The sequence below is a fragment of the Anser cygnoides genome, chromosome 13, assembly GCF_040182565.1.
Source record: "Anser cygnoides isolate HZ-2024a breed goose chromosome 13, Taihu_goose_T2T_genome, whole genome shotgun sequence".
NCBI lineage: Eukaryota > Metazoa > Chordata > Aves > Anseriformes > Anatidae > Anser > Anser cygnoides.
This window is the reverse complement of record NC_089885.1, coordinates 6819280-6836014: the sequence shown is the minus strand read 5'-3', so window position 1 is coordinate 6836014 and position 16735 is coordinate 6819280. Positions and strand designations below refer to the sequence as shown.

Below are 16735 nucleotides of genomic sequence, written 5' to 3'. Positions count from 1 at the left end.
ACGGGAAGGTTCGGGGTTTGAAGCGCGGCGCGGGGACGGCGGTGGCGGTGCGGCGACATGGCGGGGCCGGGGGAGGACCGGGACCGGGACCGGGACCAGAACCAGAACCAGGATTGGGACCGGGAGCGGGACCAGGACCACGATAGGGATCAGGATCAGGATCAGCAGTACCGGCGGTGAGCGGGGGGCCGGGCCCCGGGGTGCTGGGGGTGGTGGGGCCGGTGGGGCCGGGTCCCGGTGCCCCGGTACCGGTGCTGACGCCGTGCCCGTCCCCGTCCCCGCAGGCTGGTGAGCGACGCGAAGGAGGCAGCGGGCAGCGGGGACCTGGAGGCGGCGCTGCGGCTGTTCCAGCAGGCGGCCGCCATCCGCCCCAGCGAGAAGCTCCGCGGCCGCATGCAGCGGCTGGAGGCGGCGCTGGCCCAGCTGGCGGAGCAGGAGGAGGGAGAGGAGGAGGAGGAGGAGGAAGGCCGGTTCGTGGACGTGTGCGGCAGCGGGCTGCTGCTCTACGGGGAGCTGCACGCGAAGCTCTTCCAGCACCAGCGGGAGGGAGTCGCCTTCCTGTACCGCCTGCACCGGGACGGCCGGCCCGGCGGCATCCTGGCCGACGACATGGGTCTGGGTAAGACCGTCCAGATCATCGCCTTCCTCTCGGGTATGTTCGACAGTGAGCTCATCCAGCACGTCCTGCTCGTCATGCCCACCACCCTGGTCAGCAGCTGGCTGGCCGAGTTCGCTCGCTGGACCCCCGGCCTGCGCGTCAAGGAGTTCCACGGCAGCAGCAAGACAGAGCGCACCAGGAACCTGGAGAGGGTCCAGAGGAGGAACGGCATCATCGTCACGAGCTACCAGATGCTCATCAACAACTGGAAGCAGCTCGCCAGCTGCCACGAGCAGGACTTTGTCTGGGACTACATCATCCTCGACGAAGCGCATAAAATCAAGTGCCCGTCCAACAAAACGACAAAGTGCGTGTATGCGATTCCTGCAAAGCATCGCATCCTCCTCACGGGCACTCCGGTGCAGAACAACCTGCAGGAGATGTGGTCCTTGTTTGACTTTGCGTGCCAGGGCTCTCTCTTAGGAACTGCCAAAACATTTAGAATGGAGTATGAGAATCCTATTACTAGGGCCAGGGAGAAGGATGCGACTCTAGGCGAGAAAGCACTGGGACTTAAGATATCTGAGAATCTAATGACAATTATAAAGCCGTATTTCCTTAGAAGAACTAAAGAAGACATCAAAAAAAGTCATGCTGACAAACCAGATGCCCTTTTTCCTGAGGATCCAAGCGAGGCTAGTGCTCCTGTCATGCCATCTCTCACTAGGAAAAATGACTTTGTTGTGTGGGTGTACTTGTCTCCAACGCAGGAGAAAATCTACAGGAACTTTCTCTGTCTAGATCACGTGAAAGAAGTGCTGATGACAACCCGGTCACCTTTGGCTGAGCTGACTGTCTTGAAGAAGCTGTGTGACCACCCCAGGCTTCTGTCCGCAAGAGCATGTACCCAGCTGGGCTTAGATGGACAGGAATGCTCAGAGCAGGATCCCGAGAGTGAAGCAGGTGTGCTCTCAGGTGCCAACAAAACAGATCATCTGTCTGTTGAGACCCTGATTCAGGAGTCTGGGAAAATGCTGTTCCTTGTAGGGCTTCTGGAAAGACTGCGAGAGGAGGGGCACCGAACTCTGGTGTTCTCGCAGTCGAGGAAGATGCTGGATATCATAGAGCAGGTTTTGTCTCGCAGGCAGTTTAAGATCATGCGTATTGACGGCACAGTGACCCACCTGACAGAACGGGAGAAGCGCATTAGCGCCTTTCAGAGTAACAAGGACTACTCCGTCTTCCTGCTGACGACACAAGTCGGTGGCGTTGGCATAACCTTAACAGCGGCCAACCGAGTGGTGATCTTTGATCCCAGCTGGAATCCAGCTACAGATGCTCAGGCTGTAGACAGGGCTTACAGGATTGGGCAAAAGGAGAATGTCGTGATTTATAGACTGATTACCTGCGGTACAGTGGAAGAGAAAATATATAGGCGACAAGTATTTAAGGATTCATTAATAAGACAGACTACTGGTGACAAAAAGAACCCATTTAGATATTTCTCCAAACAGGAACTAAGGGAGCTTTTCACATTAGAAGACACCCGAACATCCACAACTCAGATCCAGCTGCAGTCTTTGCATGCCACCCAAAGAAAGACTGACCTGCAGCTGGATGAACACATCGCTTATTTACACTCTCTGGAAATGTTTGGTATTTCTGATCATGACTTAATATTTACAAGAGAAATGACTCATGAGGAGCAGGCTGAGAGTGAAGAAGCCCATCAGTACATTCAAAGGAGGGTACAGAAAGCCCACGAGCTAGTTCAGTTAGAGTCTCAGCTTAGAGATCTGAGGATGGAGGGGATCAGAAATGCTGTAGAAGAGTCTTGGTCGAGACCACCAGAACTGGCTTCCCAGGCAAAGAAGAGGTCTCCAGGGCTGAACAACATAAATAACTTGGTTTCACCACCAGTAGCTGATAAATGTGAAAATGACAAAGTCGTTGATCTTACAGAGGACATGGAGGTCCAGATTCTTGATGTCAGCTCTAAAATGACAAGTCTGACCGTTGATGAGTTGGGTGAAGAGAAACTGGCACAAGCGATGTCCAGTATGGATACGGAGCTCCTTACTAGCAGCAAGGTAGTGGAACAGCCCGATATACAAGGGTCTGAGCAAAATCTGGACTCAAGCGTTATACCGTTATCACCTGGACTTTGTCCACTTGATAAAGAGAGCCCGAGTCTCAAACAGAAGCAGTGTTCTCCTGTTCCCCATGTAAATTCGGATAGCTTGACTGAGGCCGGGAATGGCCTGTCTGGGCATTCTCAGCATTTTGCTAATGAGGCGGGATGGTCAGCCAGACCGAAAAGGTTACAAGATGCAGAAATGTCAGTTCAAGTACTTGACCCACTTGCTGTCTCAGAGACAGAGGGGAATGACATTCCTGAGCTAGCTTTATCTGCCACGCCACCAAACCTACCAAATGTTATGCCAGAAGTCCATGCTGGGATCCAGAAGTCTCATGTGGTGGAAGCCAGCTTGGAGGAAATGTCTGTGCCATCTCTCCAGGATCAAGTTGACTTCAATCTGGTCTTGGAAGAGTCTGGAGATGGATGGCAAGATGCCTCAAATGGGGAAAAATCACTGGAGCACCCAGAAGATGAGGGCTTCCAACTAAAAACAGGAAGTCTTTGTAAATCTCCAGCAAAAACTTTAAGTGAGAATGGTAACTCTGGAAGCCCCTGCCATGCAGCTGAAGAAGATCCAAATAACTCTTTGCAAAGCGAGTGAAGTATCAGAGGAAAACAGTGCTATCTTCATTTCAGGTAGAAAGAAGCGTGTGAAAAGAATTGTTTCAGATAGTGAGGATGAGGACTATTCTGTTATGATCTCAGAGGAAGAGCAGTCTGATAAAAAGTCCTCTCCCTTGAACAACCCTCTGCATCAATTTCTTGAAGGAATTACTGCATCTACTCCTAAAAGCAACAGGAGCCTAACAAAAGCCATTTTTTCTCCCAAATTAACTAACAGTGGTAACAGGTCTACAGCTTCCAGGAGATCTCTAATCAACAAGGTGGTAGATGAGGTTGAGGATATTGGAGAAATCATGGGAACCACTGATGAAGAAGAAATCAGTGATGAGGAGCAAGAAGACCTTCTGGAAGAAGAAGCAGAAGAGTGTAGTGCGGAGTCTGTTGAGCCTGAAGAAGAACCTGCTGGAGAAACGCTTAACACAACTGAAGAGTCCTTCCATCTAGAGGGTATGCAGTCTGAGCAGTCCGAAGCAGATGAGACGGAGTCATCTCAGGAGGAATCCACTGGTGATGCTGAGCTTCAGTCAGGTGAGCAGATAGAGTACTGCACCCAGGAAAGGGTCTCTGAGAAAGAGGACGGTCAGAATTCCTCTCCTTCCTTAGGTACTTACAGTATCTTGGTAGACAGAGGGAAGAAACTTAAGGATGACGGAAATCTACAAGAGGCACTGAACTGTTTCCTACAAGCTCTTGACATAAAGAGTGGAGATCCTGAAGTTATGCTTATGACTCTAAACTTGTATAGACAGCTAGCCCAGAAGTGAAATCTGTATATCTTTGTTAAATAGTTGAATGTAATCTCTATACCTTTGTTAAATAGTCTCACTCTGTTTGTCTATGCTACATCACTTTTTTTTTTTTAAAGTTCAGATGGCTGAAATAAATACATGCTTCTTTCAGGTTATGTAACTTTCTGTCATGGCTAGTAAGCAGATCCAGCATCTCTTCCTGTGTGAAGAAGCAGTCTAAGAAGCCCTTAGTCACATTTCAGGTGCTGGGAAAGGGACGTCACTGTGGACTCAGTTAACTAAGATGAAAACAGTTCATGTTCTTGTTATTTAATTAAAAAAAAAAAATAAATCTATGCCTAAATGCCTCTCCAAGCTTGCAGCTCTGCTTTCCTGTTTCTAGCATTCAGAGTCTCCTGTCTTCAGAGGAGGCTGACGGTGTGGTTCCACAGCAGCTTAATGCAGTCTGAATTCAAGCTGCTGTAGTTCCTCCTTCCTCGACTTAAATGAAGCCCATTTGCCTGCCTGAACCTTGCCTGCCATTTGGGTGCGCCAGATGCTGGTGCAAAGAAGAGAACACAGCTACCGCAATCTGTTTTTAAGTTGGCCTGAGAATGCATTTGCTGTGGTGGAGGTGGGGGGGGGGGGAAGCTGATTGCTGCTATAAATCCTCCATGCAATGGAGGCCAGCGCACCATCTGCCTGGTGCCGCGTCTAACACTGACATGTAGTACTGCAGAGACCCTTTTGCTCAAATCCCTGCCAGACTGTGGTTGCTGTAGAAGGGCTGTAGAGCTGGGGGGGGAGTTGCAGAAGGACTGAAATAGCAATTAGGCCTTGACTACTGCAAGGTGCTGAACATTTGGAACCTTTTAGGATTTACTGGAGGGGTCTAAGGCTTCAAAGCAGGCTGTGGTCTAACCTCGTAGCCCCCCTCTCATCTTTCCCTATTATAGTCAAAAGCCTGTCGGTACACAAAGGCAGCAGGAGGGAGACGTACCTGTCTTAAAGTTGTGGGCTGCCTTTTCGCTGGTGAGGTGGTCCTCTAACACTCTTCCCACATACGGTTTAGCTGTGGTAAATAAAATATTTTTTACAGGTACTATAGGCACAGTGAAACTGAAGTGGGTTCCTAGTTTTGGACCACGCAATTTTAAAATCAGAAGAACCTCATTCTGGCTTTTAGCAACGCTTTGCTCATCTGACTTGCCCCTCTGCCACCACCATGGGATAAACTTGGCCTGGGTATGCTTGCAACTATCACATCGTCTTACCTTGTAACAACATGGCAGTGAATTTCAGTGCTTCCTCATCTATGTTAAATGCCTAGCAGGTTTGCCTTGTATGTTACAGTGTGATAGCAAGGGACACTTTCACACCTTGTTGAGTTCTGCAGTTTTTGGAGGAGAAACTGGTATGCTGAATTTGAATTCTTTGTACTAGATAACATATCAAATACAAACAGTTGTCCTGTTAGAACAGGAGATATGCAATGTGCTTTTGCTAATAGGTAGAACAAAGCCCTGGTAGCCTGGAAACGAGCAGTTTATTAATAGAGCATCCCTTAAATGAGGCCGCATCTGCTCTCATGCTGTAGAAAGGCCCGTCTGCCTCTCATAACAAAATATTAATGAGGTAGAGCTTTGTGAGTGTTGGTTGGCCTGTGCAAGCCTCCCATTCTCTTAACAAAACAAACACCTCAAGAAGTGGGGCAGGAGAAAGACCTGCCCTGGTTTCAGTTTTGCATCTTCATTGCCTGTGATCTTGGGAAAGGCCTTTTTGTGCCATTTGATTTTTTTGTCCCCATCCTAAGCCCTCTGACACACCAGGATGCTCACCTGCAGCAAAGACAGCACCAGTTTGAGTTCTGCCTTTCAGCAGGCAGAGGATCAGCACATTGGGATATTTATTACTAAGGTCACGGAGGTAGGAGACACGCTGAGCTGCTTCATTCACATCCGTCATGCTGTCATTTAGCCGGTTTTACCAGAAGGACAAGGTGCAGTCTGCTAGACTTCATACACGTACTGCATGCTAAGCAGTAGAGGAATTGATGGAGTGACAAGCATTTAGTGTTTTTTCTGCTTCTCTTCCCTTATTCAAGTTACAGTTTCTTCCCTGAGCTTTGATTAGATAAGGTGTGGATGACTTTTTACGCAGGGGGACTCCTCTTGCACCTTCCCCCTCCCTGCTGCTGCTCAGTCAAGCCTCCAGCCTTCGTAAAGGTCTGGTAACTGAAAGAACGAGGAGCCTGCCCTGGGCAGCGGCTGTGAGCTCTAGCTGTAGCATTATTCTGCCTCTACCACAGGGAGGCTCTTCCCAGGTTAAATCTGAGCTCTGGAGCAGAACCTGTAGCATGTGAACCGTCCACATTCTCCCTGGTGGGGGTAAGGGTAAATGCCCGAGGGAACCCCTCTTTTCAGGCTGGTTAGATTTGCAGAGAAAAGCCTGAGCTTTCAGTTGGACAGATCATGTCATTTCCATGTGCAGTTGCAGCCCAGAAAGCCAACCCTACCCTGGGCTGCACCAAAAGCAGCGTGGCCAGCAGGGCAAGGGAGGGGATTGTCCCCCCCTGCTCTGCTCTCGTGAGAACCGTGTTCAGCTCTGGGGCCCCAGCACAAGGAGGACATGGATGTATTAGAAGAGTCCAGAGGAGGGCCACAGAGATGATCAAGGGGCTGGAGCACCTCTTCTACAAAGACAGTATGACGGAGTTGGGGGTGTTGAGCCTGGAGAAGAGAAGCCTCTGGGAGAACCTTTTAACAACCTTCTAATACCTAAAGGGGGGGCTACAGGAAAGCTGGGGACGGACTTTTTATCAGGTAGTAATAAGACAAGGAGTAATAGCTTTAAACAAAAAGAGGGCAGATTTAGATTAGATATAAGGAAGAAATTCTTTATTATGAGGGTGGCAAGGCGCTGGAACAGGTTGCCCAGAGAAGCTGTGGATGCCCTGTCCCTGGGAGTGTTTAAGGCCAGGCTGGATGCAGTTTTGAGCAACCTCATTTAGTGGGAGGTGTCCCTGCTCATGGCAGGGGGGTTGGAATTAGTTGATCTTTAAGGTCCCTTCCAACCATTCGATGATCATCACCGCTGCAGCTGGAAGAGAAGAGACTCACCTGCAAGCTGAAGCTGATTTAAAGCATGAAGCGCTAATTTGACCTTTTTCCACGGAATGCTTTACCTCTCTGTGCAGGGTCCTGTACTCTGCTGGCTGTACTCTGCGCGTCCTGCCCCAGCGGCAGGGACGGCTGGCTGTCTCCAAGCACACTGCTGCTTACGGCCAATGTGCTGTAAGCTCTAGGTGCCTGGGACGCTCTCAGAATTCAAGCAGTCAGGAACTTAACGGTCATTCACACTTTATTTTCTGCCTTCCACCATGATAATGTGGTACCCGAACTTTGTTCTGACAGGAGGGTCCGTATACACCGGTTTGTCCATGCTGCTCACAGGCAAGGCGAACGCGGCGTCCTGGAAGGGTCCCACCATGGAGCCTCTGGTCATCCAGCCCAAGTCTCCCTGGAAGAAGGAGCCACCAGGGTTAGGGAAGGGCTCTGCGCCTCGCCCTGCACCGCTTTTAGGGCCGGACGGGCCGAGGGGCCGCCCGGGGGACAGCCTTACCCCCTGCCTGGCCTTGTCCTCGCTGTACTGCGAGGCCACCTCGCTGAAGCGCACCCCGGCCTTGAGCTTCTCCATGGCCTCCATGGCCTTGCCGTGCTTCTCGCACAGGATGTGCCGCACCTGGGGGGGCAGAGGGGGCCGTGGCAGCCCGCTGGGAGCGGCACCGCGGGGGCCCCGGTGCCGCCGGTACCCACCTTAACGGAGCTGCCGCCGCCCTTCGGGCCCCGCGCCTTGCCCTCGCTGCCGCCGCCGCCCTCGCCGCCTGCCAACGCAGCGCCCTGAAGCCGGGACGGGCCTCGGGGAGCCGCTACCGGCCCCGGGCCCGCCGCCCCGCTCCTCGCCCGGCCCCGCTCCCCCGGCCCCGCTCACCCTTGCCGGCCTTGCCGCCGCCTTTCCCCTTCGGAGCCATGGCCGCCGCCGCCCCGCCCCGCGCCGCCGCCGTGAGGCCCCGGCCGGCCCCCGGGCCTGCCCCCAGCCCCCGGGCCCGCCTTTTTTTTTTTTTTTTTTCCCTCTATCTTTCCTTTCCTTCTTTCTTTCTTTTTTTTTTTTTCTCTCTCTTTTTTTTTTCCCTGAGTTTTTCAGCCTGGATCCTAATTACAGGCTCAATTCTGCAACCCCGCGAGAGGGAAGGGCGCAACGTGCAAGCAATGGGAGAGGGTGAAAAACACCGCAACCGACAGCCAACAAACAAGCGCAAGGAGAGCGGGGCCTCCTTCCGAGTAAAATCCGGCTCTGGGCAGGGACCCGTGCTCCCTGGGCTGGCACGGATCGCCCCAGCCCTGCTGAAGCTGTGCCCTCAGCCCCCACCTCCCCAGTGCTGCCTGGCCCCAGCCGCATCGTTCTTCCCCCACACAGGGAGGCTGGGGCGTGCCAGAGCTGGCAGAAAGACACGAGGAAATAAAGCGCAAACTTCCCAAACACCCCGTTTCGGCAGCGGGCACTGTCTCTCCCTTTCTTGCTCCGAGGAAGAGGAGGGCTGGTGCTTCTGCTTAGCCCTGCCTCCTGCCACGCTGCCCCCAGCCCCTGGGTGTCACTGCCCCGCTGCCTCTCACCGCGGCCTGGTGAGGGCTCACGGGGGGGTCTGCGTGTGCCATGGGGATGGTGGCACTGTGGGCAGCATGGGGACAGCGCTGGGGTGGAGCCCCTGCCGTGTGGGTGACCCCTGGGCGTGGGCAGGACGGTGGGAACCCCCCAGAGTAAGGTGGACCGGAGCACGTCCGTCTGTGTTTCTGCACCTGGCTGTGTGTGGCCCCCAGCGATGGAAGCTGCGGGTGTTTGCGGGAGGCGCAGCTCCACCCTGCTTCTGCAGGGTGCTTCAGTGCGATGCCAGAGGCAGGAAAGGAAATTTCTGGCATCCCCTCTGGGCAGCGATGCCCTGCTGCAGCCCCTTCCTTCTCACGTCCTCAGGACCGAGCGCTCCCCATGCCTCCAGTCACCTCACGTCCAGGAGATGCTTGTCCTGGGAGGCTGGTGGGGGCCCGTGTATGGTGTGGCTGGTGGAGCACGGCTCCTTGGGGGACGCAGTGGAGTGACCCTGGGGTCTGTGTTCACAGCAAGGGCTGGAGAGCTCTCAGAAATGCAGCACTGTCAGGGGCTTCCGAGGGGGTGGGTTTTGGCCTGAGGTCATTGCACGGGCTGCAGACACCGGGGCGCCCGCTCCCCATGCAGCAGGGAGGATGCTTTGGCTGACGAGAGGGAACAGTTTGTGGCTCTTCCAAAACAACCTCATTTCCAAACAGCCTCCTTACATCTTCCCAAAGTAAATCTCCGTGTTTCCAGCCGAACTCATACCCGGGACCTTTGCCTGGGAAACTAAAGGTACAACGTCAAATAAAAGAGAAAAAAACATCATCACCACTGTGCATTAGAAAAAGCCATTTAAAGTACCACATGCCGAGTGACCAAACAGTTTCAAGCTAGCTTTGCTGCGGGTGCTGGAGGGTGCTTGGGGCTGCTGTCCCACTCTGTTCCCGAGGAGCAGCAGGAGCTGCCAGCCCAGTGCCACAGGAGGTGCCGGGTCCCGGGGCCAGCTCAGCAGGGGACGGTCCCCGCTGCGGTGCTGCATGCCTGCCTCTTCCCTCCTGTGAGCAGCCCGCCTCCGCCGGGGACATGGGGGCCTCAGGTCCCAACACTGCCTCTCTGACGGCGGCTCTCCCATCGGAGAGGAACCAAAGAGGATTTGCCGAGGAAGAAATGAGAGCATGAGAGAAGCCCCAGCGAGACAGCCAGGACACCCCTTCTGCAGAGACCTGAGTGCCTAAAGCTACCGCTCGCAGCGAGGCTCCCTCCGCAGCCATCTCGAGCCCTTTGTGGCCAAGAAGGGTCTGTGCAAGGTTAGGGCTGGCTTTTGGGGCTGTTTGCACCATCCAGCTCAGGGGCAAACTCTGTCATGACCCTCCGAGCCAGCGGGTTTGTGGTCTTAAGCAGTTCAGCTGCAGATGGCCGGGTACCAGCACTGGTTTTACTGCTCTTCTTCTGGAGCAGGGCCTTAAAATCTTCATTCCTGCTGGAGGACTTCCCGGTGCTGACCACTGCTGCAGGGGACTCACTTGTTGGTGAGCCCGACGTCTTCACGGGTGAGTGGGAATTGGGCCGGCTGCCAAAGGTGTCACCAGGCTCCTTCCGCCCCAGAACCTTTCTCTTGGACCTAAGCAACAAAGAGTATAGCGGTGGGAGCAGCCCCAGGCAGGAGCTGCCACCGCTTTGGGATGTGGCGAGTTCCCACAGCAATGGGAAGGGCAGCACTTAAGGGGTGCAGTGCATGGCACCAGCCCAGCCCTGCTGGGGCAGGAAGACAACCTGACCCGTCCATCGAAGGGTGGGTGATGTGCTGAGCTTTTGCTCATGTTGCAAATGCTGTCCTGGTAGACAGGCCCCAGTTTGCCCCAAAGCTGATAGATAAATGGTGGCCCAGCCTGGCCATAGGTCCTGTTCTGCAGGCTCTGCTGAATTCATCACAGGATGGTTTGGGTTGGAAGGGACACTTAGAGACCATCCTGTCCACCCCCCTGCCATGGGCACTGACATCTCTCACTAGATCAGGTTGCTCAAAGCCCCATCCAACCCAACTTTGAACACAATGATGGGGCACCCACAACTTCTCTGGGCAGCCCGTTCCAGTGCCTCACCACCCTGACTGTGAAAAATTTCTTCCTTAGACCCTCAGAAGCGCACAAGGCAGCAACAGCCTCCCAAGGGCTTGTTCCTGAGCTTGAGCAGCAGCCCCAGCATAGAAAATTTCAGGCACCAGTGATGGGGACAGAACCACGTTGGCTCTGGAGGGGCCACTTGGGCGGCCGTGCCCACCACCGCATACCGGCCCTACCTGTGGATGACAGTGAAGAGATCCTCTGTGGTACGGGATGCCACAAAGACATCATCGTCCTCCTCTGCGATGGAGTCGGCTGTCTTGTCGCTGGCAAAGCTCTTCTCCTCTGTGCCGGCCTCAGACAAGCTGCCTGTTTGCAGGGAGGAGAAGACAGCCATGAAACGCATGGGATGATGGGGAGGGACCCCCCTGCCCCTTCTCCCTGGGGTATAACATGGAGAACCAGGTAGACCCTCACCTTGCTCCGAAGGGGTCTCGCCAGCTTGTGCTGTGCCCGGGACCTCCGTGGGCATTGGGTCATCAGTGTCAGGGTGGCAGCAGCTGGGCTCGGTGTCCAGCGTGATGATGGGGCTGGGGGTGGGTGCCGGGTCCCCCGCACCTCCTCCCTGCTGCACCGGGGCTGGGGCGAGCGGCAGGTAGAGTACGCTGGGTTTCTTGGGCACCGGCGGTGGCACCTTGGCCTTCCTCCGCTCCCCCTCCGGCCGCGGCTCATCCTCCAGGCTGCCCTGTGAGAGCCGCCGGGGCTCCCCTGGGCCCCTCCTCGGCTCCCCTTTTCGCAGCGCTGCCAAGCCGTCCTTGGTAGCAATGCTTGGTGGGGACGTAGGGGACAGGGGGCCCTCTTCCCGCAGGGCCGGGGGCTTGGGCAGGATGCTGGGGGGCCGCTTGGCCAGTGGCGGCTTCTCCGCCACCGGTGGCTTCACCTTCCTCTCCGGGCCCGGGCAGGGGACGCGTGGTGGATCCTCGGCATGCTCCAGGCCGTCGACATTGTCCTCGGGCTCGGAGCGGCTGATGGAGCGCAGGCGGACGGAGCGCAGGTCGGATTGGGTGACCACGGGCATGATGGGCTGGATGGGGCTCGTCTTCTGGGCCAGCTTGGTGCCGAAGGTGGAGTCGGAGTGGTGCCGGCTGACCTTCGTCTTCCCCTTCAGGGAGATCTTCAGCCCTGAGAGGTCAAGGTGGGCGGGTGGTGTGAGAGGGAGGTCGAAGGACAGCCTAGACTTGGGGCTCCTCTCCATGGGGGATGTGGGTGGCAGTGAAGACTTCCTCTCAGGGACCAGCGGCCTCACCCGCACCTGGTGTGGGGAGTGCCCGAGGATGGCCGACGTGGGGACAGTAGGGGTGGGGGTCTCCGACTGGCTGGAGTACCCGCTGGACGGGGACATCAGCCCCGTGGGCCTGCCCGGGGAGGAGGTTTTGAGGTCAGCCTCTGCCGAGAGCTGGGAGGGTGTTGTGGCTCTGGAGATGGAGGGGGACGTGAGGGACTCAGAGCTGCCCCGTGCCTTGACACACTCAATGGCTGTGGTCCCCGTGGCCGTGCTTGAGCCGGAGAGGGACCGGTAGGGATCGCCGGTCTTCCAGTCTGCCAGATACCACTGGTGGGGGGCGGCCGGGCCGTCGGGCTCCCTGCCCTGGGGGTCCGCGTGCACCAGCCGGTGGCTGGGGGGGTCCAGCGGGATGCACAGGCTCTTGGGTCTCTGATCCCTGGGCAGCCCCAGGGCAGCAGGGCCATCCTGCCCATCTTTGATCAGCGAGACGCTGCGGGTGGGCGGCGAGGGCTTCTTCTTGGCCTTCTTGAGGGAGATGCTCTTGGAGCGCCGCCGCCGCTGGCCATCCGGCTCTGGCCCCAGAGAGATGTTGTCGGTGCTGGTACTGCCTTCAGAGCCGGCGCTGGGGTAGCCCAGGGTGCAGTTGGTGCTGCTGCGCCGGGCCTCGGCGTAGGCAATGTCCACGGAGCAGAGGGACCCCGAGTCGGTGGGCACCGACAGTGACCGCTCGCGGAAGCGGCACCCTGCCCGCTCCACCCCGAGGCGTGCCGGCTCCGACGCCGGCTCCGGCTCCTCTTTGCTTGTCGGCGAGAAGTTCACCCTGGCCTCTCGTCCATCACACCTCCGGAGGCCCCCGGAGCCCGGGGGGGACTCGGGCACCGCAGCAGTGAAGGATCCGGGCCCGGCGCTCCCCACACGCTCCTCCTGGGCGATGAAGAAGGAGGCCGCCCGGTCGGTGCCAGCGGGTGAGCCCATGCCGGAGCTGCCCGGTGAGGCGCCCTGGCCAGCAGTGGGGCTGGGGGGGCCGGCGTAGCTGAAGGAGCTGGCGCCCCAGGGTGAGGGAAAGGGGGTGCCCTGAGGCCCGTTGCAGGTGCCGGGGGTGGCCACGTTGTCCATGGGGGTGGAGGGTGGGCAGCAGCGTGCCTGCAGCGTCCCCCCGAGGTCGCTGAAGGTCTTCCTCAGTGGGGCAGAGAGCGGCTGGCGGGGGCTTATCTCCTGGGCGGGCTTCCCCCCGCTTGCGGGCTCGAAGCTGCAGGACAGGGGCTCGGTGATGGGCGGGCGTGTGGTGGTCGCAGGGCCGTTGGCGCTGCCTGCGAGGACAGACATGGGGTGAGCGGGGGCTGGCAGCACCCCGGGCATTGCCCCGCAGGTGGTCGGTGGCACCATCCTGCCCCGCCGCCCGTCTCTGGGGCTGTATCCCTGCCCATGCCTGAAACGCACCCCAGCTGACTGCAAGGGAAGGGTTGACAACAGATGTTCTCCTACCTCCCTCTACTGGGGTGGCCACATCCCAGCTGGGGACAGTCCCAGCCCGTGTTAACCCTTCTGCTGGGATCTGGCGGCTGGGATGTGCCGTAAGTGCGTGGACAGCTCACCAGGGTAGGAGTCTCCATGTGTGGGGACACTGACAGGGACCAGGAAGAGCATCACCACCCAGGCCAGGGAGGGACAGGATGGCTCCCAGTCCCACCTCATCTCAGAACAAGCCGGTGGGAAGGGACCTGGGGGCCTGGGCCCAGCCAGACCACGACAACCAGCATCCAGTTGAGCTCTGGCCATCTCCACAGGACGAACCATGACACCTTGCTGGGCTCCTGACCCAGTGGTTGACCACTGACAGGGAAATCCCTTCCACCTACTCCGTGAGAATTCCCCTTGGTGCCATGGTTCCTCCTCCTGTCCCCACATACCTCTGAGCAGAACCTGGCTCTGATTTCTCTGCACCTTCCCTGGCACGACAAGATCCCCGAGCCAGGCTGGATTCTGTGCTGATGGGGTCGAACACTGTTCTGTGGCTATGCTGGGGGTGCCATAAGCACGCTCAGCCACACCAGCACCCTCATCACACCATTGTGGGTCTGCCCGCAGCTGGTGAGGACAGGCATGGGGTCAGGCTGGAGCTTTGGAGCTGAGCCACCACTAGGAGAAATCTCAGTAGACTTTGCTCCCCATAACCATGCTGAACCCCAACGTGGGGTCTGGGGGGTGTCCCCTATCATGACCCAGCTTTGGTGCCAGGCCAGTGTCACCAGCATGCCCAGGACCTCAGCTCCCCTGGAGGGTGCAGAGCCTCTGTGGTGGCCTTTACATCCCCACGGCCGGGGCGTCCCAGCCCCCTGGTGCGCCTTTGCCCATCCTCAGGGAGGCTCAGGTGGGTGCCAGCCAGGCCCGGGCACTCCTGGGGCAAGAAAGGGGCTGCGCGGTTCTTGCTGTCACCTTGGTCTCGCAGGGACATGTTAGGGAATCCGATAATGGTCCGTCTACGCCGCAGGGTGGACTTGGGGTTCATCGCGGTCTCTGTGTTAAACAGGGAGTGACGAGCACTCGCGTGCCTAGCAAAGTGCTGCCCTGTAGCCAAAACAAACACGCTGTGTACACAGCCCAGCGCCATCGCTGCGACCGGCAGGACACGGCCACCGCGGCCACCACGGGTGTCCCCTGGCTTGCTGGTGGGCGGGGGGGGGGGGGATGAAGGAGCACGGTGAGCCACGCGGTGCGAGCTGCGGTGGGGATGGAGGCACAGTGGGGATGGTGGTGCCAGCTGGTGGGAACACGGAGATGCTGCGGATGGGGGTGGGATGCACGGAGAGCGGCGGAGACGGGCCCCGCGCTGAGCAACGGGCTCTGGTTGGTGCTGGTGAGGTGGGACCCCGCACCGCTGCGCCTCGTCACTGATGGGACCGGGCTGCTGGGACACACTGGGGACACGGGCATGGGTAACAGAAGGGCGTGAGTAACAGCAGGGGTGTCTGCACGTCTCTGCATCACGGAGGGAAAGGGCAGGATGACATCTTTTGCTTTCATGGGGTGCCTCTCGCTCGGCTGCTGGCCCCAGGGCTTTGACGTGCCCATGGGATGTCTGCAAGGGCCGGGCAGCTCTGCGCTGCTGGGAGCTGCAGCCCCACGAGGACAGACAGATGGACGGATGGACAGACGGAGCGTGGTGCGAGCCAAGGTGACAACAGAACCGGCTGGTGGGGCAGCGTGGCAGAAACGAGAGACCGGATGGCAGCGTGGCTGGTGGATCGGATGCACAAAGTTGCAGATGGCAGGAGAGATGGCAGGGAATGACACACACGAGCGTGGCACTGCTGTCCCCTATTGTCCGCACGGGGCCGGCAGGGACACGGGCTTGCAGCCCCAGCGTGCCCTCCCACCACCCTGCATCCCCCTGGGAGCAGCCTTCCCCGGGTCCCGGCCCCGCCGCCCTACCCGAGACATTGATGGGGACAACGTTGGTCTGGACGGAACAGGACTGGTGCCACTGCTTCTCCTCCACGGTGGGCAGGGGGAAGGCCCTGGGCCAGGCTGTCTGCTTGTCGGGGGTGGTGGGGAGGCTCAGGGAGGCGTCGGGTGGCCTCACGCCCAGCGCGGTGGCACCGCTGCTCTCCTCGTCGTTGGCTCGCCGGCTTGGGGGCTGCAGGGAAAGGCACGTGTCCGGCCAAACCCACCCCGGGGCATGTGGGGGGGACAGAAAGGGCCACCTCTGGTCCTGCTGTCCCATCAGCCGTGCCAACCCATTTTCTCCACCCGATGCTGGGGCTGTACCGCCCTGCCCCGCTGCCCCACCGAATGCTTGGGCACGAGGCTCCTTGCACAGCAGGGCCCCAGGACTCACCATAAGCACAAACTCGAGGCGCTTGGAGGGCGGGGGACGGGGTGAGGGCTCCGGGGGGGTGCCGGGGGACGGGTGGCCGGCGGCGCGGAAGGTCTGCCCGGTCACCCTGCTCTCGTACTGCTCCTCATACTCCTCTGCAAGGGAAATGGCAGGACCCTGCTCCAGCTGCCAGCTCGGTGGCAGGAGGAGCACAAAGGCGTCTGTCCCCGGTCTGTCTGTCCCTGCTCAGCACGGGTGGCTCAGGATGCAGGGAAGGGGACCGTGCCCGTGCTGCCAGCAGATCCTGTGGAGCAGGGCCAGGGCTGAGAAAGCACCAGATCTCAGGGGGCAGCAAGCCCGGCTGGGGATGGCCAGCAGGGAACTGAGCATCTCCCGCCCTGTAATTGTTGAGCTAATTAATGCTGGTCATTATGGCCTTGCACGGAAACCAGGTCTGCTCGGGCTGGCTTAATGAGATTACAAGTTGGGCGAAGGCCAGGCTGCTGATCTAATCGATGCCTGTAAAGCATCTGATCTGAGGCTGCATGACGTCGCGATGAAGAAACTGGAAGGAAACAAGATCAACAGCCACGCTGATTCGATTAAACGGCTTGGCAGCCCCGGCCCCCTCCTCGCGGGCAGGAACGCGCCGCGGGGCTGGCGGGTGCTCGGCAGCCCCAGGTGCCACTTCTTGGCCACGGTCACTGATGGCTTCAGCAGGGACCTGGGAGAGGACCAGTGCGGAGGACGGGCTGCTGGAGCCTGGGACCTCCTGGGGACCTGGCTTTTGCAGCTTGGCGAGGACGAAGGAGTGGCTTGGACAAGTGCATGTG

The 16735-nt window shown here is 58.0% G+C and overlaps 3 protein-coding genes across 12 annotated transcripts in view; 1 reads left to right on the top strand and 2 right to left on the bottom strand.

Moving 5' to 3' along the window:
• The first annotated feature begins 1 nt into the window (after position 1).
• Positions 2-4465, top strand: ERCC6L (ERCC excision repair 6 like, spindle assembly checkpoint helicase). The gene is given in 3 exon segments (XM_048079771.2): positions 2-176; positions 285-3327; positions 3329-4465. Coding segments are annotated over 3 exon segments (3960 nt in total). The 5' UTR covers positions 2-57; the 3' UTR covers positions 4127-4465.
• A 2967-nt stretch (positions 4466-7432) lies between these two features.
• On the bottom strand, positions 7433-8227 carry PIN4 (peptidylprolyl cis/trans isomerase, NIMA-interacting 4). Its single transcript, XM_048079780.2, has 4 exons — positions 8081-8227; positions 7906-7973; positions 7712-7831; positions 7433-7609 (listed from the first exon to the last, which is right to left on the bottom strand). Exons 1-4 carry the CDS (start codon positions 8118-8120, stop codon positions 7451-7453), a joined length of 387 nt encoding a protein of 128 aa, XP_047935737.1. The 5' UTR covers positions 8121-8227; the 3' UTR covers positions 7433-7450.
• Positions 8228-9571: 1344 nt separating this feature from the next.
• NHSL2 (NHS like 2) overlaps positions 9572-16735 on the bottom strand; it is a 30153-nt gene continuing 22989 nt past the window's right edge. For 8 of the 10 annotated variants that reach the window (XM_067005347.1, XM_067005338.1, XM_067005341.1 and 5 more), the window contains 6 exons: positions 15924-16057; positions 15518-15722; positions 14522-14653; positions 11278-13395; positions 11037-11169; positions 9572-10358 (listed from right to left, as the gene is read on the bottom strand). In XM_067005347.1, coding sequence (XP_066861448.1) covers positions 10046-10358; positions 11037-11169; positions 11278-13395; positions 14522-14653; positions 15518-15722; positions 15924-16057 — 3035 coding nt within the window. In that variant the 3' untranslated portion in view covers positions 9572-10045. The remainder of the gene's footprint in view (positions 10359-11036; positions 11170-11277; positions 13396-14521; positions 14654-15517; positions 15723-15923; positions 16058-16735) is intronic. The other 2 variants (XM_067005339.1, XM_067005340.1) reach the window with 2 other exon arrangements.

Coding starts and splice junctions, on each gene's coding strand:
- PIN4 (XM_048079780.2), bottom strand. CDS start 8,120: ATGGCTCCGAAGGGGAAAGGCGGCGGCAAGGCCGGCAAGG. Junction 7,974..8,080: donor CGGCGGCAAGGCCGGCAAGG/GTGAGCGGGGCC, acceptor CTGCGTTGGCAG/GCGGCGAGGGCGGCGGCGGC. Junction 7,610..7,711: donor AGGACAAGGCCAGGCAGGGG/GTAAGGCTGTCC, acceptor TCCTTCTTCCAG/GGAGACTTGGGCTGGATGAC.